Raw genomic sequence first — 27,995 nt, forward strand, 5'->3', positions numbered from 1 at the left:
CGCCGGCTCCATTTTAAAAACTCCGCAGAAAGTCAGGAGGAGCCACAGCAGGATTCACTGCCAGTGAGTTGTTGGTGACGAATCAAAAGGACAGATCTTAACATGTGACAGACACATAAATAATATATATATCAACAAACAAATACCCAAGGTGAAAGTCAGGAGATTATTAGGAGTTCAGTGCTTGTCTAAATGCAGCTATCGACACTAGCCTCCAGTTCCTGGTCATGTTGGTAACAAATAACTGCTTAGGAAGCAGTTGATGAATGATGACTGGAGATCCCATTGGAGGGTAATATTCGGCGGGTTATTTATTGGTTTGACTGTAGGGCTGGACGATTAAAAGGAATATGAGTTTGAGGGGAGGCCATCTGTGTCTCTGGCCCCCTTCACCGACAGAATGTGTCCTTGGAGCAGAGGTGGGACCAAGTCATTTTTTTGCAAGTCCCAAGTAAGTCTCAAGTCTTTGCCCTCAAGTCCCGAGTCAAGTCCAAAGTCAACACTGACAAGTCTCAATTCAAGTCCAAGTCCTGCAGTTTGAGTTTCGAGTCCTTTCGAGTCCTTTTGATCACAGAGTAATAATATATTTACACAGATCATGTATGCTTTCAAAATATGTATTTATTTATTAAAACAAGTACGGTCAACGCACCCCCATTACAGAGAAGCAGACAGGGGTCAGCAGGTAAATGTATTTAAGCTATACCTAAAAGAGGCAAACCTAATAAAATCAATGTCAGTTTAAGTGTACGCCATATAAAGAATATTTTCATTGCTTTACCTTGCCGTCACGACAGCTCATTCTGTCAAGAAACTGAAATTATATGCTTGTTAATTCCCTCTCTCCAGCAATTTTACCTTGCAGCACGTAGACCAGCAACTCACGTGTGCTGCGAGGTAACCTTGCTGTTTTTGTCAATAGACTGCTGGAGAGTGAGAACAACGAGCAGTATAACTTCGTTTTCCTGTCGGAACAGTCCGTCTGACAGCAAGTTAAAACGGTAACGCCGGAGCTAGCGTTAGCTTGTGAGCTCCGGGGTGACGGAGCTCATCATCTCACCGGTGATGAATAAGGGAGTGAACTTGATTGGATGTTGTGCCGACAGCACGTTCACACACACACAGACGCACACATACACAATGAAAGATACAGAGCGTTCCTTAATAACATACTTTTTAATCTATCGGGTTTGGGGAAAGGAGCAAGTCTTATCAAGTCAAAAGGCTCAAGTCCAAGTGAAGTCACGAGTCATTGATGTTCAAGTTCAAGTCGAGTTGCAAGTCTCTTTACATTTTGTCAAGTTGAAGTTTTGTTTTGTCGAGTCTAAAGTCATCCAATTCATGACTCGAGTCTGACTCGAGTCCAAGTCACGTTACTTGAGTCCACACCTCTGCTTGGAACTGAGTTCAATGTTTATGGAGTAGTTCTTGTTAGCCATTTTCAGACATGACCTCCAGGTAAAATCTGGTGAATTGGCTTTAGAGTTTACCCCTAGTCTGCCTTTTGAATTTAATTTGTTACAACCTGAGTTGTGTATAGTTATAAAAATAACCAGACATCCGACAGCAGTCAAAACATTCAGATTTTGCTCAATATACACACACACACACACTCGGACACACAACCACAAAGACACATCGGACACACTTCAGAGTGAGTGAAAACAACATAATGGGGTCTTTGTGAACAGAAATGATGTAGGTGCTTGTTGGCATGTGGGGCAGGGAAGTGAGATCGATCACGAGACACATGCTGACACGAAGGTGAATTCATGCCCTCAGAGCTGGTGACACAAAACAACACATGTTAATACCGGCTGTGTATTGGACCATTCTCAAAGTTTGAATTGAAGGTAAAGAAGAGGAGTTGTCCATCTGGAAGATAAAAAAGAAAGAGAAAACGAAATGATGAGGAAAAAGGAAAGCAAGACAGAAGTTATTGAGGCAGATAACAGGACAACTGCATGCTGTCATTAGCATTGACTAATAGGAGAGACACTTGAATTTAAGTCATTTAGTTATTTATAATGCTTTATATATTCATATTGTGCCAATTTATGTTTGCTAATGTGAAAACTGGTTCTATTTCTTTTCTTATTTTTTTTTTAAATGAACTTATTTAAGGGAAATTTTGAAATCAGAAAACGCTTAGACTTCCTACCCTTCATTGGTGTAAAATTATGTATAACCAATGCCGACGCATGCTGTTTGAGGGGCCCCCTGGGACTTCTGGCCCGGGGCCCCAGTAGACTCTAGGTTCGCCACTGTGTGTGGTGCGTGTTGCTTCGTCGTGCAGTGAGAGTGAGGAGGCGGTGGAGGAGGTGTGGAGGAGGAGGTGTGGAGGAGGTGTGCATCTTTAAACCCACTAATCCTGCAGACTGCTGTCCTCAATCTGTGCCAGCCCGAGCCGGAGCAGGACGCGCAGGCGCTCCGCTCCTCTGCGACTCCCACGGCAACAAACACAACCGCGGTTGCAAAGTTTTTTTATTCCCCTCTGATTCGATTCGCTCTCGTCCGGGAAGTAGAAGACGATCGTTGGACTGAGATAATCCGATTCCCCCCGAGAGGGATCTGGAATATCTGCTGGCTCCGCGATGAGCGCAGCGGAAAACTCCTCCGAGGCGGACTCCAACAAACTGGAGAGCGTGATCCAGGTGAGGAGCTCTCTCTCTGGCTCGGATCGCTTCTTTAATGCAGGAGCTGCCTGGTGTTCAATGTGACACATCCACCTGCTGACCTCTGTTTGTGTGTGTGTGAGTGTGTGTTCGTGTTGGAGGACGGTGTTGTGTTCACTACGCAGCACTTTTGGAGCAGTGTGCCCCCCGCTGGTCTTGTGGCACTTCATCACAATCAACATAATCTTTCACTTCATTCTAGTCATTTCCTGTGTCTCAAGCTTTACATTCATACTTTCTCCATTTCTGTCATTATTGTCTCTCATCCTGTTTTGTCTCAAGGATGAATGTGTGTTTTCTGTCCACAGAGGCTGGAGGAGAGTGCTCTGTCTGAGGAGAAGCGGCTGACGGTCCGGGGCCCTTCGCCTGATGCTCCCGCTACATGTCTGCCAGCACGAGTGCGACAGATCGTCACAAAGAACCTCAGCGATAACTGTGAGTGGCCACAGTCTGCTTATGCGTTATCAAATGAAAGATGAGACCCCCTCCCTTTGCCTAATCGTGGGTCTCTGTCTCTGTGTCCTCTCCACAGCGGGGGCCATGTCCTCGGTCATGTCCCTCCAGGAGGAGAACCGAGTGCTGCAGGGAGAGCTGGGGAGGCTGGAGGATCTGCTGGCACACAGCAGGGCCGACCGAGACGAGCTCGCTATCAAGTACGGTGCAATTAGTGAGAGGGTAAGGCAACACACCAGGACAGGACATTAGATATGATGGAGAACAATGTCCTTATCAAGTATCCTGATTTTCAAACGTGATTTGACCCCTGACATCATCTGCTCTCTTTGCATAAAAAGTCTGATCTCAAACATTTGAAAATTCTTCATGTTAAATACTGTCAACCTAAAGGGGCTGTACTATCTTCCCTTTTTCCAAATGTATCTGTTTTCTTGGGGTGGCTTTGTGTGAGGTCTGCCGGTCTCCCAGGTGATGGGGGCTGGAATGAGCTTAAGTGGAATGTTGCCATGGTGTCTGTTACCCTGGGCAACTGTAAACAGGGGCTTGAGTGGAGAGGAGGTGGTGGGTTTTTGGGTTACACATTAATAACGAAAACTCACGTCCCAAAAACCAAAAGGCAGCTCTGATGAAAGTAGGTTCACTGTCAGATAAAGTGGCTCCTTTACCAAACTCTATTGATTATTATAGATCAATAGTAAACAGATTTTCAGTGTGTCAAGTTGAGGGGGGGGGGGTCTTCTGAGCAATGTTTGAGAAGCTCTAAATCGAGTAGCTTATACACGTCTCTGCAACATGGTGAGGTCTTATCTCCACCCTTAACTCATTTATTTCAATAAGAGTGAATTACAGTGAGTGACTGGAACTAGGTGTTTCTGAGTTGTCCGTCAAAGATAGAAAAAATGGTCACTGAGATTCACAGATTAAATGATTAAATTTGGGTGGTAAAAATTCAAAGGTCAAATCATGTTTTTGGCCACATGAACATGACATCTTTCCTCCAATATTGACCAGGTGTCACTTCATCAAACATCACCCTCTGCCTCTCGCCTTTGCTTAAACCCTCAGCTGGAACAGGCGCTACGTTTCGATACGGGAGACGGCGACCATGACTCGCCCGAGTCCCGCAGCCTGGCTCAGCAGAACGTGGATTTACGCAGACGGCTGGACGAAGAACAAGCTTCCTACAAGCGTAAACTCACCGCGTACCAGGAGGGTCAGCAGAGGCAGGCGCAGCTGGTGCAGAAGTTACAGGCCAAGGTAGGATTGTTTCACACTTGCCCTTAACTTATCAGTGATACGTGAATTGGGATACAGATTTCTGTGCTGTGTCTGCAGGTACTTCAGTACAAGAAGAGATGTGGGGATCTGGAGCAGATGCTGCAGGACAAGACCTCAGAGCTCAACAAACACGGGCCGAGTGTAAGTTTACTTTCAAACATTGAGGAAAGCAACTTTTATCCACACGACCATTGACCCCTCACATGTTTTCTCATGTAGAATCCCAATGACACGTCAAACGGTCGCCATCACGAAGAATCAGGCAGCAACCTGGAAGATGCTCTAATCTGTCTGGAGGAAGAACAACAGAGGTGACAACTAACCCCCCAAAAAGCTTAGAAAATATGTATTGTAAGTAAGTGACTACTGACAGGACAGGGGCTCTTCAGGGTCAAATCAGGTGTCAGTGGCCCCACCCCTGGATCCGCCTCCGATCCAAATATTTGCAGGCTGTAATAAAACTATAAACCATATTCCCAAATTCATACATTCTTTTGAATATACTTTAAAAGTAATTCTGGAACTCTGATATTCCTTCATATCTGTCATTCTTTACACGGGTCTTAAATTTGAGAGAAATGTCAAAACATCCTGTTGTTTTCTCCGACTCTCTGCAACTGTCAACTGCGCACTCAGTTTTTCCTTTGTGTTTGATTTTGTTGTCAGGAGCAGCAGTTTGTCTGCAGTGAATGCGATGCTGAGGGAGCAGTTGGAGCAGGCGGGTCTGGCCAATGAGGCGCTCAGCCAGGACATCCGCAGGCTCACTGCTGATTGGACGAAAGCCAGAGAGGAGCTGGAACAAAAGGAGTCTGACTGGAGGAGAGAAGAAGAGGTGGGAGAAGGATGCCGTAAACTGTAAAACATTAAAACGAGCATCAAGGAGAACGTGGAGTCTGGATGGTTTATTTGTGTTTTCCCTCCTCTCTTCCTCTCAGTCTTTCCACAGTTATTTCACCAGTGAGCACAGTCGTTTGCTGATGGTGTGGCGTCAGGTGGTCGGGTTCAGGAGGCACGTCTGTGAAATGAAGAGCGCCACTGAGAGGTTAAGATCAGCAATTTGCACGTCCATGTTGTTTGTATTTTGGGCGTTGTGCACATTCACATTCACGTCTTCCTCCCTTTAATCTCAGGGACTTGTCAGAAATGCGAAACGAGCTGGCCCGGGTCTCCCACTCTGCTCAGGTGTCCTGTGCAGGTGTGTCCGCCTCGCTGCACTGCCGAGAGGGAGGAGCCGCTCTGGCTCTGGAGGGAGAGAAGGCTCTCAGGGTTCAGCTGGAGCAGCAGCTGAGAGAGCGACTGACGGAGATGATGAATGTTCAGACCAGGACAGACACAGAGAGGAGTGAGCTCAATACCAGGTCAGTACCATTGTTATTAAGTTTCCATGGAAAAGTCCCATCCATTGTCTTCTTCATAAACAATCTCAGGTCATTTACAGTTCAAGCATGAAACCGGCCCAGTTACATCATCAGTGCAAAAGATGAATATATGTGTTAGAAATGATCTGGTTCTTTAAGAAGATGAAGCCTGGGTACATGACAAGATGAAGATTAGAAGTTACACATATATATTAAAATGCACATACTCATAGATATCAGGAAAAGACGTGCATTCATGTTTACGTTTTACTTAAAAATCATAGTTTATTTTCAAGTTTTATTTATTTTGTTGTATTTGTGTTTTCTTTTTCTTTATACTTATTTCTATAAAGTTTGTCAAAATGTAAAATATCAAGCCTCAATTAGATTTATTTGTCGTACGATTTGATTACAGCATCTTAGGAATCATTGGCATCTTTGATATGTACCTCGGCTGATTTTCCTACAAATGTTTTGTTTGTCGATCAGGTTGTCGGACTCTGTGCGAGAGGGGGAGAGACTAAAGGGCCAAATGGAGGAGAGAGAGAGAGAAGTGGTCAGGCTGACGAGGAGGTTGGAGGTGAGAGGACGATCACAATCGATTGTAGTGGTCACTTGCATTAATCCTACTCACCGAGGGATCTGTGCTCATTTTTCCTGAACTCTCCTGCAGGAGCAGAGTGGTCATGATGAGACTGACATGCAGATGATGAGAGCTCACACTGAAATGTTGTTGGAAACACTGCAAGACATTGCTCAGGTAACAAGCTGCACACACCTGCTCACACACTCATACCATTAGGATGGACAATCCTCATTTGAGTTGTCTTTTCAAGACGGTTTTGTCAGACGGAGAGTTGTCATCTGAAGCGGACCAGGACAACTCTATGGCTCCTCTGCTGGCCTTGATGCGCGGCTCGTCCTCTCACCGCTCCTCCTCTTCCAGGAGGTCGTCCTCCCCCTCTCGTCTCTCCTCGCTGGCTGCACCCACCGAGGCAGCGCTGGCTGCTCTGCGCTCTGCACTCACAAACAAGTTGCTCCAGCTGCAGGTGACAAGTCCATTTCTGCACTCCTCTGTCTGATTTAGGACCACACACACACACACACGCACACACACACACACACACACACACACACACACACACACACACTCACACACACACACACAAACACACACACACACAGTGCTTATTTCATTATTACTTGGAAGACGCAGAGCTCAGCCTTAACAAGACCACACATATGCATGTCTGCAGGATGTTCGAGGGCGTCTGGTCTCAGCCCAGTCCTCTGTACAACAGTTAAGAAAGCAGCTTTCAGAGGCTGATTGGACTAAAAGAGACACAGAACAGCGAAACCAAACTCTGCAGAGAGAGAGGGATGCTGCTCAGAGAGAGCGGGAGACCACACAGAGAGAAAAGGAGCGTCTGAAGCAGGAGAGAGACACGCTGGCCAGGTTCACTCTCAGTCTCATCACTTTTTACAATTTTGCCCCTGATCCTTGAGTAACACTTACTCTACAATGTGTTCTCCAACATGCGTCTCGCAGTGATAAGGCTAACCTGGAGAAGACCGTCCAGGCGGCACAGAGCAGCAACCAGATGCTGCAAATGGACTGCGAGAAGCTGCAGCTGACGGGGGGGTCCACGCAGCGAGAGCGTGATCACGAGAGGGAGGAGAAGGAGGCCGCCATTCAGGAGAGAGACCGTGTGAAGGCAGAGACTCAGAGGATGTAAGTAGGGTTATATACAGTGATTAAGTGAATGCGATGTAGACACTAATCCACAGTCTAGTCTGGTGCAGCCAACACACAAACAGCAAACACACACGTACTCACAGGGAGACATCAAGAAGTTGTGTATGCTTAAGAAGCAGAAAGTCTCCGTCTGTCGAAACTCAAACCTCATTAACCAACATCCACTTTTGAAAAGATCTGATATATAATCTGTATTCTAAAGCACCACGACAGCTCCTCTGACAGACGCCTGACAAAAGTGTTTGGACTTTTTGGACAAAGTTATTTCCTAAGAAAATACCTGGATAAAATACTGAGTCTAAAAAAGATTTGAATTTCTAATCTTCTGTCTAATTCTTGCAATAGTAGCCTTCAAACTAGAATAGCACTCTGGAGCGTGGATACCGCAGTCCCCTTGTGAAACCAATTTTAAATAAACTAGATCCAGATTATTATTTAAATTTCACACTCACACTCATAAATATCTATCAATTTAAATGACGTTTTTTAAAATAAATATCCATAAGTAATGACTGAGAAATCAATGAAAATGTTGGAAAAAGCTTTATCCCGCAATGATAAAAAAAATTTAACAAACAAAACCCAGATGAAAACATAGCCTCCTTGGGTCAGATGATGAAGTATTGTTATAGTTCTGCATTTGCATTGGTTTGATACAGACAGAAGCTGTGGGATCAGAGCGAGATTCGAGCGTCCGCTCAGCGTGCAGAGTTGTCCACAGTGAAGGAAACTCACCAGCAGGGGGAGGTTGAGAGGCAGCTGCTGGAGAGAGAGAAAGCCCAACTTTCTGAGGCACTCGCCAAAGTGAGAAAAAGTTGAATCTGGTTTAATTTTGTGTGTTTGTATTCTGTGTTGTGTTGACCTTTGTGATGTCCCTGTCCCTCCAGACTGAGAGCTGTAATGCAGATCTCTCTCTGCTCCTGAACAAGCTGCAGTCTGAGGCCGCAGCTCTCAGAGACTCTCTGGCAAAAATGGGCCACATGAATGAGAGTCTGGTCCAGGAAAAAACTGAACTGAACACTTGCATATTACAGGTGAGGGAAATTTAAGGACCTGGAAATGAATGTGTGTGTATCAGCTGAGTTTTTTTTTACACTCTATGAATAAGACATCATTGTTGGAAAGTTACAAAAATCCTCAGATGCAGCCATCCCCTCCTAGATCATAGTCACAGAGTGAAATCCTTATTAAATCTTCAAGTCTTAAACCTTTGCAATATCTCGGACATTAAATGTTTCCAACAGAAAAATAGTTTAACATTCAAAGCTCAGCTGCCTCATCAGGACCGAATGAGATTTGATTGAGGGGACAACTTCATCAGCCCCACAACTGTCAAACTAAACAAAAAAACATGTGTGGTTAAAACAACCTGTTTACAACACAGGAGCATATAGGGAATACAAAGACCACGTCAGGCCGTCCAGTGTGGCTCCAGGAAATTCAGCTCATGTAACTTCATCTCTCCATCAGCTCGTTCCAGATTTGTCGGATGCATTCTTTATTTTGTTGTTTGCTTTTTTTTGTGTGTGTCTTTGCTTGATTGGAAACCGAAATAATAATGTATATCATGCGTCGTGCAGCAGTTTAATCCCACACGGTTACACATGGTGTAATCACAAGGTGTTGATATCTGTTGGTATTTGAATTGCGGTGTTTTCACTGTGGGAAATCCTGATTGACTCAAGACTCCAAATCCTAAATTCTTACATGAAAATTCCCTTTTTCCTGAGTCCTTCCATTTTCAGACCACATACAATACAAGTTAAGAAAAGACAAGACACGACAAGATGATCCTTTATTAGTCCCACTATGGGGACATTTATCACGTTACAGCAGCAAAGGGGATAATAAAAGTTGGAACATTAGTAAATGTAATAATTAAATAAAGATACAATACCAGCCAAGAATATAGAAAAAATGAAAAAATAAAAAGAGCAGTAGCAAAAAGAACCTGAAACATAGAAATATTGTGATAATTGGGAAATATTCCGAAAAGATCCAACTTTGGCAGAAAATTGTTTGTTAATACAGGATCTCATTGCTCATAGTAAAAAGCTTTCAGGGCCTCTAGTGTAAACGTCTCACTCTCGCCTCTCTCTCAAAGATGGACGAGGAGAGGACCCTCCTGCAGGCTCAGAAACGGCAGGCGGAGCAGGACAAGTTGACCATCAGGGACGAGCTGGTGCGATTGGAGCAAGACCGGCTGGAGCTGGACTCCACACGCATTTCTCTGCAGCAGTCGCTGCAGGACACTGAGCTGAGCCGGGTCGGAATGGAGGCAGAGCTCCAGATTCTCAGGGCTGAGAGACTAAAGCTGCAGGAGAAAGTCACCCAGGTACATAACAGAATATATAACATCATCATTTAAAGGTTAAAGGTTTCCTGAAAACATTTCAGCAAAAACTTTCTGCAAATCATGTGCCTATTAAAGTCACGATTAGGTCACCTAGATGATTTGACTTGTTTTATAGATACTTTTAATGCAGCCGAAACTGTCTGTTTTGTAATGTTTTCCCCCTACTTGTCAGCTCTGTGGCGAGGTGACCTCTCTGGGGTCAGAGTTAAGTCTTGCCAGAGGAGAGGGCCAGAGGAGCGAGGTGGCGTTGGAGGAGGTCGGCCGCGGTCGGGCAGAACTGGCCCGAGACAAAGCGGCTCTCGTGGTTCAGCTGACGGCGTCTGAGAGAGAAAACACGGTGCTGTCAGAGGAGCTGGCTGCTTACAGGTGCGCGTCGTCGTTTTCCATCAACACATTAGCTGTCACACGTGTGAGTGGCTTTGTGCAGAGCTTTGTGTTTGCGTAACCCTGCAGGTCGGAGCGTGAGTCCCTGGAGACGAGTCTGTTCGAGGTGCAGCAGCAGCTTGTCCAGGTGGAGTCTCGCAGAGAGCAGCTGGAGACGGAGAACCAAACCCTGCGAGTCCGCTCTGAAGCTGCTGCCGGTGAGTCGGGGGAGACAGCACGTAAAACCCAAAGAGAGATGAGGATTGTATGAATAAAATAGGAGAGAAAACTGAAACTATAGACGATATAATGAGAACACCAGTTGGGGAGTGATATGATACACTGTGGTTGAATTTTATTTCCCTCTGTTTTGTTTTTCTTGGATGTGATTTCCAGCTGAACTGTGGCATCTTCGCTCAGAGGGGGAGAATATTTTGACCCATGCCGAGCGGGACAAACAGGCTCTGACTCAGTCTCTAAATGCTGCACAGCTGGAGGCCCAGCAGGCTTTACGCAAGGCCATCTCTGAACACCAGGAGGAGGTGGAGAGGCTGGTCTCAGAAAAGGTCAGAAGTGGCTCAGTGTGGTACTTTAAAAGCTGAATCCATTCTGCATCTGGAGCCAGGCTGTTCTATGCTGACGACTCTTTAATCCGTGTTTGATCTCTTCTCTTGGCCGCTCTGCTTCACAGTCAATCTTGCGGCAATGCCTGCTGGTGGAGCACGAGGTCGCGCTGAGGAAGCTCCGGCAGGAGACGGAGGAACATCTCCACCGAGCGCAGAGGGAACGAGAGGAGCTGCAGGAGGAACTGAGGAGTCTCCAGCACGACAGAGACCAGAGTCTGTTGCAGGCCGAGACTGAGAAACAACAGGTCTGATCCGACTCCAACCCTGAGGGACTCCAGTAGATCTAGATTTGCAGACACTCATAGATATCACTCCCGTACATATCCCTGATTTTTTCATCAGGATCCAAGACTTATTCCCTGGGACATTGGTGACAATGTGGAAAAACCCTCTATCTTGCAGTATTAAAGAAAGTGATAATAAAAATCCTGGATCCTCCTTTGACCCTTTATTTATGCCAAACTTCAATGGCGTCTTTCTTGGCCCTAGTCCCATCCAAGTGTCATTGATCTGTGTAGTTGTGTAATCTTGCTGAAAAACGAGTAAACAAGTAAACAAACAGATGGATGAAAACAGAACCTCCTTGAAGTAGGTAATAAAGTGGAATCCTAATGTCATGATCAACAATATCAGTGTATGTGTAGATCAAAACAATGGATGAATATTTGATAAAGGTTTTAAACATTCCATCTGGACTTGTCTTGTTATTTAATGCAGTGTAGAAACAGTGAGGATCACCCCTGGGACTCTTTGTTAACCAGACTTCTTCTCTCTCCCCAGGCTCTTTCTCTGAAGGAGGCAGAGAAGAGTGTTCTGTCTGACAGGGTGAGCAGTCTGCAGGTGGAGCTGTCGGCTGCATCCCTGGAGGCTGAGAAGATGTCCAGAGAGGCGGTGCATTACAAAGAGCAGGAGCAGGTGACGGCACTTCTTCCTGTCCGTATTTATCTTCTGTTAATGTTGACAAACACATAAGACAGATTGACTGAGTAAACCCTGTGTTTTTAGAACATTTTTGTACTGTTTCCTGCAGGTGAGCGTCGGTGCTCTGACCTCTGAGCTGCTGCAGCTTCGCTCTCAGCTGGAGGACGCAGCCTGTGATCACCAACGTCAAGTCCAGAGTCTACGAGAGACTTGTATCGACCTTCAGTCACGTGCTGATGTTGCACTCAAAGAGGTAGATGAGCCTGCACCGGACAGAAAAGAACAGTTAGTCATGACATGCATCATGAGAAAAATACCTAAAATGTTCAAGAACGCCTTCTCTTAATAGCCAATCTCAATATTTAATAAACCTTATAAACTAATATTTCAAAAAACTGGTCACTTCATCCTTCGCTTTTGATGATATTTTACAGAAAAATATTTTGAGATATAAACAATGAAACCTCTGCGGTGAATATACTGACTGTTTTCATCATATCGATAATTCTAGCTTAATTTAGATTTTTTTTATCTGATACTTTCGCCCTCCAGTTGGACCAGTGCAGAGCTTCTTTCGCAGCGACCGAGGAGAGTAGAGACCAGCTGAGGCGGGATGTGATGGACGCCGAGCGCCATCTCAACCAAACTCAGGAAGCAGCAGAAAGCACCAGGAGAGAGAGCATGGAGCTGCGACGCAACCACAGTGATGTCAGCAAGGAGCGGGACACTCTCGGCCAATCAAACACCCAGCTGAGAGAAAGTCTGCGAAGTGCGGAAACCGAGAGAATCAGGTAAACAGTTGAAATAATGGGAAAAATAATACAGTTATGTTAGCATCAGTGTGTGTAAGTAAGTGTGTGTTTGTGTGTTTGTCAGTGTGAAGCGACAGTGTGAGGAGAAGGAGCAGAGGCTCGCTGTGCTGGAGGAGAACTTCTCATCCGCTCAGAAGGAGGTGGCCGAGCTACGCAGCTGCCTGAGAGAAGTTGAAAGGTCACGACTCGAAGCTCGGAGAGAACTCCAGGAGCTCCGCAGACAGGTCAGACACGCCCCCACATAACATCCTCGAGACTATGTGCTCATTTTGTAATCAGTTTAAACATTCAGTCAGTTAGAGTTAAATCACTGTGACGTTTTCAGTTTTTTTTCTCGGTAGAGTGACGTTGCTGTGATTTTTGCTTTTCTCGGCTGCAGCTGAAGGTCCTGGACATGGAGAAGGAGCAGAAAGGGATGGAAGTTGCCGAGCTGCAGACTCGTCTGTCAGTGGAGGAGCAACGAGATGAGGAGAGAGTGAAAGATGTTTTCGTCCTCAAACAGAAGTTGAATGAAGCTGAAGCGGCAAAAGAGTCTCTAAAAAAAGAGGTGAGGATGGGGAGGGAGAAAACAATTAAAACATTTACAGTCATTAATAATTGTCTTCACTGTCAACAGACACCCGTTGTTCACCCATTCAGACGTTGGTACAGACGTCTCGAGGATGAATTGATTCGATTTTGGGTGTAGAAGATGAAGGGTCAAGGTCACTATGACCTTGTATGCATGAATGCAACATATCAGGAACACTTCCAGGGAATCATTTCCACTTTGGTACAAATGTTTGAGACTGATTTACTTAATAGATTTAGTTGGCCAAAGGTCCCTGTGAGCCCACAACACATGTTTTTGGCCTCTCAACTTGATATATCTGATGTCTTAAGGGAATTCATTCAAATTTTGGACTCAAAGATGAACTGATTCGATTTCAGGTGCCAAAGGTTAAGGTCTTGGTGACCTAATATTATAGACTGGAATATAGACTGAAGCTGCACTGGTAGGTGGAGGTATACAACCCCAGTGTGGTAATTCTAGCTCTTGTTACTTTTCGCTCTAGCTTTCCCTGATTCAAAAGCGCCTGGTGGAGTCTGAGTCTGGCTGGCGATTCTGCGAGAGAGAGCTGAGCGCTCAGCTGCAGGAGGCACGTGGCTGTGAGAAGAAGCTCCAGGATGAATCTAAGAACCTGTCGCTGCGCGCTCAGACGGCCCAAGACTCTACTGCTCAGTCCGGCCTGCAGCTGAGCGAGGCCCAGGGCCGCCTGGCCGCCACAGAGGCCGAGCTGATCAGGGCAGAGGCCGGGAGGAGGGACCTGGAGTTCCGTCTCCACAGCCTCCAGTCGGCACTGACCCGAACACTGGGCATCGGAGCAGGTGGCAGAGTGGGTCGGGGGCGGAGCCCGGGGGGGAGCTCCATGTCACCCTGCAACATATCACGCCACCACAGCATCTCACCCCTGCGCTCCTCACTCTCACCTCCTAAAGGTAAGAATGGATATATTTTTTGATCCCACTTAGTTGATACCTTAGATTATCGAATACTTTATTAACATCTGCAATATGCAGTAAATAAAGGGCAAATTCAATTTGAATACAAAGAAACTGGATAGTGTAGCAAGGCATGATGGGTTTAAGGGTTCCTCTCCAAACTCAGCTTCCAAATTATTTACCACAAACGAACAAGAATAAAATATCAACATAAAATTGTATAATTGACCTATAAAATAAAACAGAAAAATTAAAGTATTGCAGGCCTGTCTTCAAGAGAAACCTCTTTAGTTTCTTCATAATCCCTTTTATTTTAAGAGATTGTTTAGAAACACGACAGACTTCACTAAATCACAGCTCTGTTGTTAGGCGACTTAACCGGACCCCTCCTTCCCTCCTGTGGATGTTCAAGCATGTAAATGAACAGCATTTGATTGCAATTCTTCTTGTTTAATTTGACAGAATTTCACGTGAGCACCCCTGACAACACTCTAGGCTCAGCGGCTGTGTCTCCTGAGAGAGGGGAGACACCTCTGCCTCTTCTTCAGCCTGAGCTGGACCCCGACACACTGCGAAGTGGTCTGAGAGAGTTCCTTCAGGAACTGCGAGACACACAGAGGGAGCGGGTACAAGAGCTGCATAATATATACACACACAGACACATTAACCACACACTCAGTTTTTATTTTGTTTGTATGATTAAAGTCTTTGTTTCTGGCTGATTTTGAAGGATGATGCTCGATGCCACCAGGGGGCCCTGCAGCGGGAGCTGGAGGAGCTCACGCGGGAAAGAGTCTCTTCTCAAAGTCGTCTGACTCAGCTTCAAAACACTTTACAAGAATACCAAGAAGGTACATCCATGCACATCCATCTAGATAGATTATAGACTGTATATAAAAATGGATGAGATGTCACCATTTCCTCCCATCGTACAAAAGTTGATAGATAGATAGATAGACAGATAGACAGATAGATAGATAGTTGGATAGATGGATAGATAGATAGATAGATAGATAGATAGATAGATAGATAGATAGATAGATAGATAGATAGATAGATAGATAGATAGATAGATAGATAGATAGATAGATAGATAGATAGATAGATAGATAGATAGATAGATAGATAGATAGATAGATAGATAGATAGATAGATAGATAGATAGACAGGCACATCTTAACTTGAAAACCAAACCAATGGCTACTACACTTGTATTGATGTGTGTTGATGTTTTTGGCTATAGGGAGGCGTGGTCTGGATGAGCGTTTGACCACGACACAGATGTTACTCCAGCAGCAGGAGGAGACAGTGAGGAGAGGAGACAGAGAGCGGAGAGCTCTCAGCGACCGGGTGAAGGACTTGGAGCGAATGCTGCAGGCGTCTGAGACGGACAAAAAACACACACAGGTACACACACGTTTGTGCTCTTGTGTGCACGTATGCAAACTTTGAGACACTCAGCAGTGGCCGATGATGTCATGATCGCCATATGGCAGCACTCAACAGTAGAAGCAGAGAGTGTCAGGGAATGTAATAACAACAGATGCCTCACACACAGAGTCACACCTCTCGTGGTGTCTCATGTCAGCTCGCCATATGTCTGTCTTAATGCCAACACCTCTCATAATAATTCACCTTCTGGACCAGAGGGAAAACAGGGACACAAAGTCAGAGTCAGGCTCTCACAGTTGATACAAATAAAGGAATCTGTCTTTAAAATATGATCCGACCTCCCTCACTCACTGCAGGATCAGCTAAATAAGCAGCGGGCGGTTGAGATGCGTCTGGAGGCCGAGAGGAAGCGTCTGCGCGAGGCGCTGGAGGCGGCTGAAGCTCGCGCCACCAGGGTGGAGCTGGGGAGGCGCAGTCTGGAGGGGGAGCTGCAGAGACTCAAGCTGAGTCTGGGAGACAGGGAGGCAGAGAGCCAGGCCTCCCAGGACCGACATGACTCTCTACTCAAACAGGTACAACAAGGGATCTGTTTATTGAAACAGTTGGAGATGTGTTTATGCGTCAGTTCCAGTGACCTTTATCTGTCCTATTCTTGTGAACACGATATTTAAACAACACTTTGGGGGAATTTCCGCTAATGTTGTACAAATGTTTAGTTGAACTCTAGGAAGGACTGATTACATTTGAGATGTCAAAGGTCACTGTGACCTTTTGTGTCTTGCCTTGTGAACATTACTCAGTTAAAAACCTCCAGGGAATCCTTTCAAATTTGGTACAAATGTTCACTTGGACTCACTGTGGGAGTAATACAATTTTGGTGATTGAAGGTCAAAGGTTAAAGTCACAAAAGTCATCCTTAAGGGAAAAGCTTCACATTTTGGCTCGAAGATTAATTGATTGGATTCCAGGATTCCAGTGGTCAAGGTTAACAGTGTGTAGTCTGAAACTGCCCCGGGTTGGTTGAGGAATTGTATTCATTAGAATATGATTCAATCGGCAGGTGGCAGAGGGAGAAGCCCAGGTGTCTCTGCTACAGAGAGAGGTGGAGAGGCTGGGTCAGGCTCTGCTCAAAGCTCAGGAAGTTGAATCTTTAGTCCGAGAGAAGAACGTCTCTCTGAACCAGAACCATCAGGAGGCGGCGGCCGCTCAGAGCAGCACACAGAGTCGAATGGTCGCTCTGCAGAAGACCCTGAGTATGGCCGAACAGGACAAAACACTAATACAGGTGAGCGAAACAGTAGGGAACAACGTCCAGACACAATAAGGAGGAAGAGTGAACGGTTATGTGATGATCGCTCTGTGCCATTAAGGAACGAATGGATGAAGTCCGGGCCTCATATGGTGAAGCGCGGAGGAATGTGGCCGCCCTCACTGAGCGCGTGCAGAGCCTGCAGAGTGATCTGAGCCAGAGTGAGATGAGACGAGAGGAGCTGGAGGCTGAGCTCAGCAACGCTCAAGAGGTGAAGATTTTATCTCAAACAATGACTGTTCAGATTAAACCTTCAGCACATGACCTTCAATTCAGAGTGCAACCGCTGCTTCTACTGTCCCTCTTGACGCCATTGTGTGTGTCCTCCCTCCGTCAGGCTCTGCGTCAGCGCTCCGCCGCCCTGGTGGAGGCTCGGGGCAGCGCCCAGTCATCTCAGACAGAGCGGGTGGCTGTGGAGGAGAGACTGCGTGGGCTGCAGCGAGCGGTCGCCATGCTGGAGACGGAGAAGAAGGACGCTGAGAGACAGGCTGTGAGGCTGGAGAAGGACAAGAACGCACTGAGGAGCACCCTGGATAAGGTCAGCAGATCTTCACAAAGAAACCTTTGTGATATCAAAGTCCATGAACTTTCTGGAAACATGTCGGAATGTTACGCGTTTTCGCCTCTTTGAAAACACATTTCAAAGCTATAAGTACGTGATAGTATCTGAAAACATAAATAAGATATAAGTGAGGTGGAGATCATCAGTTTTTACTAATATAATATAATGATAGTAATAAAGTTTCTATATGTAGCACTTTTCCAAATCCACATAAAATTGCCTTACAATGGCAGCAAAATAATATTGAATAGTCCTGATATAATCAGCTTTAAAATTCAACAAGTGAAAACAGAAAAGAGCTGCAACAAATAATCAATTGTTTGATTAAACGATTAATTGATTCAATCAAGGCATCTTTTTTTTTTACTTTTCAAGCAAGCATGTCAAAGCATTTTTTAATAACTCATAAAACTGAATATCTTTGAGTTTTGCACTTTTGTTTAGACAAAACACATTTTGATGACACGCTTTCAGAAGTTATGATGTGTTTATCATATTTTTCTTATTTTTTATTGATAATTAAGATACATTTTATTATCCCACACACATGCACAGACATGCACAGGCACACTCATGCAAGGGGAAATTTAACCTCTGCTTTTAACCCATCTGGTGCCAGACACACAGAGCAGTGAGCAGCCATGTACGGCGCCCGGGGAGCAGATGTTAGGGGAGTAAGGTGCCTTGCTCAGGGGCACTAGACAGGGTAGGGAGCATCCTCTTGGATTTTTGGACAGATCAATCCAGGTTCGTCGTTTTGTTGTTTCTCCGTGGAGTCAAACGAGAGACGAACCAGAGACCTTTTCTGCCCATAGTCCAAGTTTCTGCCAATAGTCCACCGCCTCTCCACCCAAATGAAATTGAAGTGAAACCCACTATAAATCATGTGGGAAAGAAGCTGACGATGCATTGAATTTAAATCAGGTTTCACAGCTTTTTTTTGCTCAGGATCTCGATTTTCTTTTTTCTGTTATTAGGTTGAACGTCAGAAGCTGAAGACGGAGGAAGGCAGCATGAGACTGTCTGCAGAGAAAAGTCGCTTGGATCGCTCTCTGAACACGAGTGAACAGGAGCTGCAGGAAGCACAGCAACAGATACTGATGCTGCAGGTGGGGAGCACACACTGATCCTCACCACACTAACTTACTGGTCTTCAGTGGGACTTATAAACACAGATTCCTCAAAACCAGCTCATTGATTCATTCAGCCCATCCTGACTCCACTCTCTGTCCCACTTTGTCCATCTCTCACTTGTGCAAACATACGGACGGATGTTGATACGAGGTGTGGACGGAGCCATGGTGACAGCTGGTCCAGTTGTTGTCTCAGCTGTTGATTCACACCTCAGCTGGAGGTGTGAGCTCGTGCACATCCTGGAGTCCGTCACCTTTTACTGTTTTTGTGGTATATATATATATTTGTCCTTTTCAAACCCGGCTGCCACACAACATACTGTTCACGCTGTGAAAGACTTGCTTGGGTAACAAAGGATTTAGTTTGCATGAGATGAAGGGTTTCAGGAGATTAACATTACAGCTCAGCCACACCAGATATATTAAGTGTATCAACAATTTTTTAGGAATTTAATCCTCATAAAGTTTCCGTAGATTTAATCATGAAACTTCGATGTGTCAAGTGACGTCAAAGTGACTTAAAAGAAAACTGCTTTGTACATCTGCTTCCTGTTAGACTTTAAACATTAGCAGTCCGGACTTGTTTTTCTCTTATTCTTCATTTCTGCATCACTCATTATTTTTACTGCTGGAAACACATCCTGGAGTCGACACCAAAAACTAATAAGTTCTACCAAAGCAGTTAGTGAGATGTTTCTGGGGAGGCTTCCTTTTTGGTTCCAACCTATAAAATGCTTTTTTTAAATACCACAGACATGTTCTAAACAAGCAGATAAATAAAGCTAGAGTGGGTTTCATAAGAATGGAGAGACAGTCGTTAAAGTTGTTTATTTCAGACTGACTTTACATCTCAGACCACTGTTCATCTCTCCTTACTCAGTGTTTCTCAGAATGCAGGAGAATTCATCGATTGAAGCAAAAATTCACAAACGCTCAAGTATGTGCTGCAGGGTCCCAATATGATCCGATTATACAAAAGCAGCATATTAAAAACATATAACCTCATAGTATGTATTTGTCTCGAAATTTTCACTTGGATCTTTTGTTATTACTCAGAAAAAGATGATGATTTGAACTAAAGTAAATCATCAATATGTGAGAAATAACAAATTGAAGGAGGTGGACGATTTTAATTGAGTGTCTTTTAACCTGAAATCTGAAAACAACATTCATATCACACCATCTGTTTTGCCTTGTTCAGACCAATAAAAATCCCAGTTTTAAGTTGTAGCAGAAAAAAACCCAATAGATTTATGACAGCTCTCTTTTCTTTCGTTTTGATGAATCAATATACTGAACAAATAAACTCTTCAAGTCCTTTTTCAATTTAATTAAATTTCCCAAACAATATCAAGTCACCACGAGAATAAGCTTTACCTCAATGTGAGCAGCGCAGTATGATCTCAATGTTCCCTATAGCTGCCTCATAGCACAGTTGTCAAATTACATCTTATGTTTTTATTGTGACATTTACATTGCTCCAGAAAGACTTAAGTTTAGTGAAACTCCAAAAGAGTGAACTGAGTTAGATGCCTATTCCAGCCCAACTCTGCTCATTGTTTCAACTTCTTTAGTATAAACTGTTTTAGTTTTCACTCTCCTGCCAAACTTTCTACAATTTTCCTTCCATGTGTGTGTGTGTGTTTGTGATGAGTAGACTCAGCTGGCGGAGATGGAGCAGTCGCACAGTCTCTGTGAGAGTTTGGGGAGGCAGCGTGAAGAGGCCCAGCGGGAGGCAGAGAGCCTGAGGACGGGCTTCAGGGACATCGAGCGCACGCTGGGCACCAGAGAGCGAGCTCACCGGCACCGGGTCAAAGGCCTGGAAGAGCAGGTACAGACACAGGCTCGGGTCCCAAGGGTTGGAAGTTTGACTTTCCTCATTCCCTGCTTCAGTATATGATCACATTTACATGATGAGAGTAATACCTCTCTAATTGTGTTTGTTTTTTAAGTAAAGAAGCAGTCAAAGGCTGATGGTCCACATATAGACCAGACTGTGTATAAAGATGGACGATTCCTCACATACAACTCATAGTAAAGTAGTTTCAAATCATGTAAATAATGACAACATACTGAATTAGAATGGCACTCAACAGCATACCTCAACAGTCCCAATAGTCCATTTAAATTGAATCAAGCTGCAACAAATTACACACACTCATGTTATCTGCAGCTAGGAGAGAACCTTGTTCACAGCCTTCTGGAGCCCTTTCCTTACCCATACAATCAACTGTCAAAAAAAAAATCTAGAAATTAGTACATAAAGCATTAAGTACTCAAAAGGCACTTCTGGCAAGGATGAGTGTTATAATATGGGAAATATATTTAAGTGTGTATTTACAGACGTCAGTATTCAAGATTGAAAATCAACAATTACTATAAATTATATCACCTCAATATTAACAGCTATGTACCACTTCAGATTGTCCAAACATTTCCTTGTTCTTTCATTCTGACTGAGATTAGAAATGTAAAATTTGCGTTTTGTCGCCCACTGTTTCTCCTGCAGGTCTCCACCCTGAAGGAGCAGCTGCAGCAGGAGATTAAACAGCGGCAACCTTGTCTTACTTCGTCCTTACCATCGACTGTAAACTGAGATTCAGCTCAAACCCAGAATCACCAGCCGTTCAGGGAAAATCTACATCCATCACGAGTCTGAAAGCAATATTCACCCATGGAAACACACAGAGTGTTCACATGTCCTAACTCTAGGGTTAAAAAAATATATGTTGTACTGTGTGACTCTGAAATGAAGACTAGTCTGATTTTGATGGTGTTATCTTACATTAAAAACACTAAACTCCAACTGTAGGACTGCAGCACACGACAGGCGAGGGAGTGATGGGATTCAGCAGCTGTGCTCAAAATGCCAGCAGCCTGCTGATTACTGGCAACCATCTACATTTGATCCTTGCTCAACATCTTCCCAAAAACGTCCTGCTCTCACTCAAGACAAAAGAAACCCGAATCACTGCAGGGTTCTCCTCCAGACACAATCTGGATGTGGTGCAGGACAGAAACTCTGCCAGTTTGGCCTCCATTCCTCCACATATTAGTAGAGGAGAACATAGAAAGAAGGAAGAAAGGTCTTCACTGTGTGCGAGTGCCATGAAACTAAAGAATTGACCATAATGAAGGAACTACACTTTATTTTTTCGTAGAAACCGACACATATTTAACTGATTATATGAAAATCTATTTTATGACTTAGAAATGGGCCAGAAGCTGTGAAGTGCTGCAGTGGGAGGGTTACTAACAGTATGTGTGTTTTTATTAGTTATTACTAGTTTTATTAAGTGTAAATTCTTTTATTTTTCCCGACCGTATGTAGGACACTGATGATTAATAAGAGAAATGTGACTTGTTTGGACAGTATTCATAAATGTTTAGGAGAAAAAGCTCACTGTGTGCATCATTCTTGTCTTTCAGAAATACTGAGTATGAATGAAATGAAGTATTTGGGGGTCTGAAGCCGATAGAGTATTAGGACCACTTAAAGATTTAAAAATCTAGGATTTCAAGAATAAAGTCTTAATATTACAAAAATGAAGTCTTAATTTTTGGTAGCATGTCATTTCAGAGGGGGAAGATCAACCTCTTTTATGTTTAAGATAGAGGAATGTGGAGTATCTTGTTGAAGTTATTCTTAGTAAAAGTTTCACAAACATTAAAATGCTTAATATTTTGCCTCAACAGTACCTGGTTATCATTAGTGTCAGGATTGAGGAAGGTTGGTTCAAGGAACTGTCTGTTCTGAAGAAAGAACCACAAGACTTGGAGAAAGTTTTCAATGAGATAAAAACCCAAAACAATTTATATTTTATTTTTTTTAAATATCATGACTTAATAAATTACAAATCTGGTAATTTCAAGAGTTCAAAAACGTATATTTGGCCCTAATGATCTAACATACGATAATGATATTTGGGAGTAAAATATTTCCAGTACTGATATATCGTCCAATATATGTATTATTTTTTACTGTAATTTCCAAGATGTTGTTATAAAACCCAGAGAAAATACAAATTCACCCACATTTATAGATCTTGAATTAAGTAAATATGAATGCACATATTTTTTGCATTGTTTATTCTGTAAATTCAAAGCAAATTATTTAAAGGCTTATACTGACTTGGCTTTGAAAGGCTCATATCTGCCTTTTAGTATCTGCCAGCCGAGCTGCCTCAGATTACATCACAGCGACAAATCACACACTGAACAGTTGTAGTAAAAAAAAGGTTTAATTTTTTTCTCAGTCTTTATAGTGACAGTTTTACAAAGCAGTAGTACAGAGGCCACTTGTGAGATGCCTTTTCAGAGCACTTGTTGCCACTGGAATACAATTCTATATATTTTCGCCTGCAGCTTGGTTGCTAAGCTCAGATCCACGTGGCTGAAGTGCAAAAACTGAGGTCACTCACCACCTGTCTCTTCACACATCTCACGATCTGCAACCATGAGACTGCTGACAGCTGGATACTGATTAGTGTTTCTCTGATGTCAGTGCACAGTGGCCACCGCTGATGAGCTGATCATCTTGACGATGACTGCTTCTCAACACAAGTACAGTAACATATCAACAAACACAAAGCATGAGATTAATGTGATACAATATGGCAAACAAATTGAAGAAAAAAAACAATGTTCTGCAGTTTTATGTGCATCTCTAAAGGTTAACTCTTTATAGCACCAGTGTGATGTTTGTATAGCACCAGTCATCAGTAATGTCATCAATGTCTTTTGGAGTATATTTAATCATACACACAGGCTCTACTGGGTAGACATAAATGTGGAGAAACAAAGAGAGACAGAGGAAAGGTCTTGTATGGAAGAGTCAGAGGGAGAGGTGAGGAAGAGGAGGAAGAAGAAGCAGGAGGAGGACAAAGTCAGAGGGTGTGGACGAGTTGTAGACAAGCGGCAGTATCTGGGCGGGTGGTGTGTCCCTGATCTCAGTTCTCCATCAGCAGCCACCACAGCTCTTTCCACAGGTTCCTCCTAGTGATGCACACTGTCCGCTCTGCGCCGCCACGCCACAGCGAGAGAACTGGTCACGACACATGTCCGCTACACGCACACGCAGAGGAGTCAATGGTTAACACGACAAGGGTCTCTGGACTGGCACACAAACAGAGAGACACAATACACTGAACCCACCTCTGAGCAGCTCTTCATGGGCGCACACAGTCCTCACGCAGACCTCCTTGTTGATGACGTACACTCGTCTCAAACTGAATGAAAACACATGTTTATTCCTCTTATACACATAAAGGGTCTTTAAATACAGTTTTAGTGGAGCACTGAAGAACCAGGGACGTGAAAGGAGCAGTTCGCCCTAAAATACACAGTCATCTTCACATAAATCAAAACCCTGCTTATAACAGGAAATATCTCTAAATGTTTTACTGTTGACAAATCTCATTGAAGTATAATCTGTGCGATAAACCACCAATGTCATCCATGAACCCATAAACATGGACCAATGAACCACAGTGTTGCACTAAGTGACATATTTCTTCACCATTATAAACCTTGGCACTATGATTTATTTTCAGTTGCAACCACATACTGCTGTAAAAACTGCTCTGCTACTTTTCTTTTGATCCCTGTGATTGCTTCAATTTACGAGTTTGTCCATGTTGCAATAAGCTGACCACCATTTTATTTTAACACATTTTTCTCAGTAATCTTTGGGTTAGTCCGTCATTCAAACTATTGACGCCCGACCTCAGCCTCTCAGCGACTCTTTGTTTCCTGAAGTTGCTGCAGTCCCCAGTGAAATGTACTTTTTTTATTCCTTTTGGAAGTAAGGTTTGCGAAAAGCTATATTACCTAACTGTTTAAAAAGATACCCGGGATTCTTTAGAAAGGAAACTATACCTATTGGAACTTTTTTTATGTTTATTTGTGACCTGATTTCAAAGACTCACACCATCAGTATTTTAATTGCTGTTTTGCCTGTTTGCAGGATTACGCAGAAACTACTGAACCGACTTTAATGCAAATTAGTAGGATGGTTGGGTATGGCCCAAGGAACGAGCCTGTAAACATCTGACAGACACTTTTCTTGTTGGAGCAGATGTAATAGTCTAGTTTAGGAGAAGTGTTTGTTTGTCCAACAAACTTTAAAGACGACTGAGAAAAAATGGCTCAATGTTTATTTGAGGCGTACTGCTCATTTAAAACACATGAAAATCTAATGCATACCTGTAGAAGCAGAGGCTGTTGAGGCACTGCTTGCATGGCTTGTGAACAGAGTAGAGTCGGGTGCAGGGATACTGCTCCTCTCTGCAATCTGGAAATCAGATACACAGAAAAAATTATTTATCCACTCAAAGTAAACAACTGATGATCTGTCCTCGTTTCTGCAGCGTTCTCACCAAGAGGTCCTGGCTCCGTGGGCTCCGTCTCCGTCTCGGACTCTGACGTTCACATAACAAAGGAGATTTGAAATGAGTCACTGACAACCTTTTTAAACACACTGACGTGACTTGTGACTTGTGACTCTTACAGGAGAATTTAACACACGTACCTGATTTTTCTGGACGCACCAGAGTATCCAAGCTGACCTGCTGCTGGTAGGTTCCGGGAGGAGGGTCGGGATTTGGACTCTCTGAAACAAAAATGGAGCAATCTCTTTCAACCAAGAAATTAACATTTAAACGTGAACGTAAAATCTAAAGACCTAAAGTGAACATCTCTATGTGTTTAAAAATGTTTTACCTGGAAAGTAATCTGGCCCATAGTCCTCTGTGAAGCCGTGACATAAGTAGGAGAGAAGAATGTTTCATGAGATCAACACTGTGAAACCAATTACCGTCTCCACCCCCTCATTCCCCCTCAAATACACAAACACACACACAAGAAAGCAGCGCTCCACATAAAATGAACCACCTGCCAGAATCTGGAGAAGAACACAGGCAGCTTGTGGGGTCCTAATCCATGACTTCATATGCAAGATGTTTACAAACAATAACATACTGAGTGGTTAGAGAGCTGATTACACTGGAAAAACGGTTGCTATGCTGGTGGTAAATAACAACAAGATGAGAGAAAGAGAGAGAGAGAGAGGGAGAGAAAGAGCTCCTCAAGGCTAAGTGACATATCAGAGGACAGGGAGAGATCAGGACCAGATGTGGTGAACTCTGATATAAACCGATGCTGTGCTGGAACAATCCAGGCCCATATTCTCTGAATGAACTCACCCAAAAAAGGATATGGTTCCTGGTACTGAGCCTGGGCGAGCAGCAGAACTGTTGAGGTTGCAAACAAATACAGTCATCACAAAAATTAAGCAATGAGTGCAATGCAAGGTACAAAGTCAGTGATTAAGAGTATTCTAGATACTGTCACTAAGAAACACTGTTGTGCATTACTACTTTTTAAAAAAAATATCTGTTATCTGCTCTCACTTTTGATTTCAAAATCTCAATTTCTTAAGTTTGAAACATTGTACTTACGTCCTTTTAAGGTAAAAACTACGATACTTAAATTGTCTGTATTTATATATATAATTTATAATATATCACTTTACAATCACTTTAAGCTCTTAACATTAATGTTTTAACATCCACACATATTCATACAGTACATGTATGTTCAGCACTTTTCTCTAACATAGAAAATTCATAAACTGCTGGCACAGATGTCAGGGGCCACTTGGGGTTCAGTATCTTGGCATGCGGAATTGAGACAGGGATCGACCCTTAGACCGTCTGGTTAGTGGATGACCCGCTCTACCTCCTTAGCCACCCTACAATAATTACAAAAGCTTTAAAGTGTGTGTTACTGTTACACAACTTTACAGTCTTCAGCATTGTCCTCTCACGTCCACTGTGAGTAAAAGTGACACAAAGTCACCTCAGTGCTTTAGAGGAGACATGTTATGCTCATATTCAGGATCATTTTGTTTGTTTGTGGTATTACTTGAAAAGGCTGACATGCTCTAATGTTATAAAATGACATCACTTTCTTCACACTGTCTATTGCTGCAGCTCCTCTTTTCAGTCTCTGTCAGTAAATGCATGGTTTTTCGGGCCCACCCTCCCAGTAAAGCCCAGGCTGTTCTGATTGGCCCACTCTGATGTAGGAAATATCGCTTATCCTGGCTTTGTTAGGGGGCGTGCCAGACTCACCACTAGATGTGCAAATGTGGGAGAGCTGTTCCTTTCAAAAGTTATATAGTGTTGCCGTTAAATCTCTTAACTTCGGAGTGTGTATTTCCAGACCATTTGCACTTTAAATCAGCTTTCATCATATCTTTTAATAATTTTGTATTTCAGCTAATTTGCAACACACCTACTCTTACTTCTATTTGAATAGTTTTTACTATCTTATATCCCTTAAAACCAATTTTCTTAACCGTTTCTTTACTTGAAGTGAACTATTTTTTACAAAAATTAGAATCAATTATTGCACGAGAGATGATTGCATTATTTAAATCCTGTTTGTCGTGTTCTCGCTGGTTTGATGCAGAGTGAAAAAGATGATGCTCTGTGCTTTTCTGTTGTAGGTGGGATTTGTTTTCCTGTTGACAGAGCCTTGCTCGATATTTCCAGAGTTTATTTTAAGCCAATGCCAAAATGTATTGTACAGACGCCTCTCATCCCACAGTGGGAAAGAAAGCATCTAGACTGCTTCTCAAATCATCATGTTTGACAGTGTCACATTTTGGAGCATGAAGCAAGATTTAAGGCCAGGTTTTCCGAGCTGACAGAGGACGGCAGTGCAGTTACCTGGCATGCAGATTAGCAGGAGGACTCTCATGGTGACTTCGGGAGGTAGACTGACTTCAACACTGCAGGGAGATGAGGAGAAGATGGAATGATCAGGGCAGAGCGACATGAGGGGAATCAAGTGCTGTACAGTGCTGGATGGGCCTCTGGTCTCTCCCCTCTTTCCCCCTGCCCTCCATCCCCTTTCAGCCCCCCCACTGTTCTTCCCTTAACATCCCACCCCCCCAAACCCCAAAAATAAAACCAAAAAAAAAATACAACAAAAAAAAAACAGCCATGGCAAGAGAGAGGGGGAGAAAAGTCTGACAGCAAGAATGTGGCACGTTCATCTTCCTTAGAACAACCCCTCTGTTTTCCTACTTTTCCCTCTTTGCAGCAGACGGTCTGGAGGCTGCATTCCAGGAAAAGAAACAGAGAACCCCTCAACCCCACCCCGCCCGCCGAGTTCACCCCTCCTTCCCTCCCTACGTCTGCCTCCACATCCTTCGTTTTCCTTCTGTCGCCCTCACTGGTCATTTCCCCGAACCCTCCCTCCCTCCTCCTCAGCCCCTTACTCTTTCGTCTTCACTCAACCAAGCAGTGAGGGCCTCTCAGGTTGACTCAAAATGACATGTGGACAGAAACATTAAACACTGACAACATCAAGACATCATTCACAACCAGACCTATATCTCTCATTCTAAAGCTGTCGATGGGATTCAGTGAGTCACAGTGTTGCAAACAGAAAAGACCATTAACTCCTGCTTCCTGCCGAAATGACAAAACTGCTTTTCCTGCATTGTGG

General features: G+C 43.8%; 2 protein-coding genes across 2 annotated transcripts; one reads left to right on the forward strand and one right to left on the reverse strand.

Moving 5' to 3' along the window:
• The first annotated feature begins 2,594 nt into the window (after positions 1-2,594).
• LOC132999523 (rootletin-like) lies at positions 2,595-21,985 on the forward strand. Its single transcript, XM_061069215.1, has 37 exons — positions 2,595-2,654; positions 2,984-3,110; positions 3,208-3,350; positions 4,197-4,388; positions 4,467-4,550; positions 4,629-4,720; positions 5,076-5,241; positions 5,345-5,451; positions 5,540-5,767; positions 6,257-6,347; positions 6,441-6,527; positions 6,604-6,816; positions 7,024-7,223; positions 7,317-7,499; positions 8,183-8,327; positions 8,411-8,557; positions 9,628-9,858; positions 10,052-10,245; positions 10,333-10,460; positions 10,639-10,808; positions 10,934-11,113; positions 11,649-11,783; positions 11,899-12,042; positions 12,342-12,580; positions 12,666-12,825; positions 12,981-13,148; positions 13,657-14,080; positions 14,546-14,709; positions 14,814-14,934; positions 15,327-15,490; positions 15,832-16,047; positions 16,536-16,760; positions 16,846-16,995; positions 17,122-17,322; positions 18,324-18,455; positions 20,137-20,310; positions 20,989-21,985. Exons 1-37 carry the CDS (start codon positions 2,595-2,597, stop codon positions 21,073-21,075), a joined length of 6,072 nt encoding a protein of 2,023 aa, XP_060925198.1. The 3' UTR covers positions 21,076-21,985.
• Positions 21,986-23,439: 1,454 nt separating this feature from the next.
• On the reverse strand, positions 23,440-27,256 carry mfap2 (microfibril associated protein 2). Its single transcript, XM_061070615.1, has 8 exons — positions 27,212-27,256; positions 25,682-25,729; positions 25,200-25,226; positions 25,009-25,089; positions 24,857-24,898; positions 24,684-24,771; positions 23,634-23,707; positions 23,440-23,543 (listed from the first exon to the last, which is right to left on the reverse strand). Exons 1-8 carry the CDS (start codon positions 27,240-27,242, stop codon positions 23,440-23,442), a joined length of 495 nt encoding a protein of 164 aa, XP_060926598.1. The 5' UTR covers positions 27,243-27,256.
• Between the last annotated feature and the right edge of the window lie 739 nt (positions 27,257-27,995).

This window comes from Limanda limanda, chromosome 4, assembly GCF_963576545.1.
Source record: "Limanda limanda chromosome 4, fLimLim1.1, whole genome shotgun sequence".
NCBI classification, from domain to species: domain Eukaryota; kingdom Metazoa; phylum Chordata; class Actinopteri; order Pleuronectiformes; family Pleuronectidae; genus Limanda; species Limanda limanda.

Coding starts and splice junctions, on each gene's coding strand:
- LOC132999523 (XM_061069215.1), top strand. CDS start 2,595: ATGAGCGCAGCGGAAAACTCCTCCGAGGCGGACTCCAACAAACTGGAG. Junction 4,389..4,466: donor TGCAGAAGTTACAGGCCAAG/GTAGGATTGTTT, acceptor CTGTGTCTGCAG/GTACTTCAGTACAAGAAGAG. Junction 17,323..18,323: donor TGAGGAGCACCCTGGATAAG/GTCAGCAGATCT, acceptor TTCTGTTATTAG/GTTGAACGTCAGAAGCTGAA.
- mfap2 (XM_061070615.1), bottom strand. CDS start 27,242: ATGAGAGTCCTCCTGCTAATCTGCATGCCAG. Junction 25,227..25,681: donor GGAACCATATCCTTTTTTGG/GTGAGTTCATTC, acceptor ACGGCTTCACAG/AGGACTATGGGCCAGATTAC. Junction 24,899..25,008: donor GGTGCGTCCAGAAAAATCAG/GTACGTGTGTTA, acceptor TGTGAACGTCAG/AGTCCGAGACGGAGACGGAG.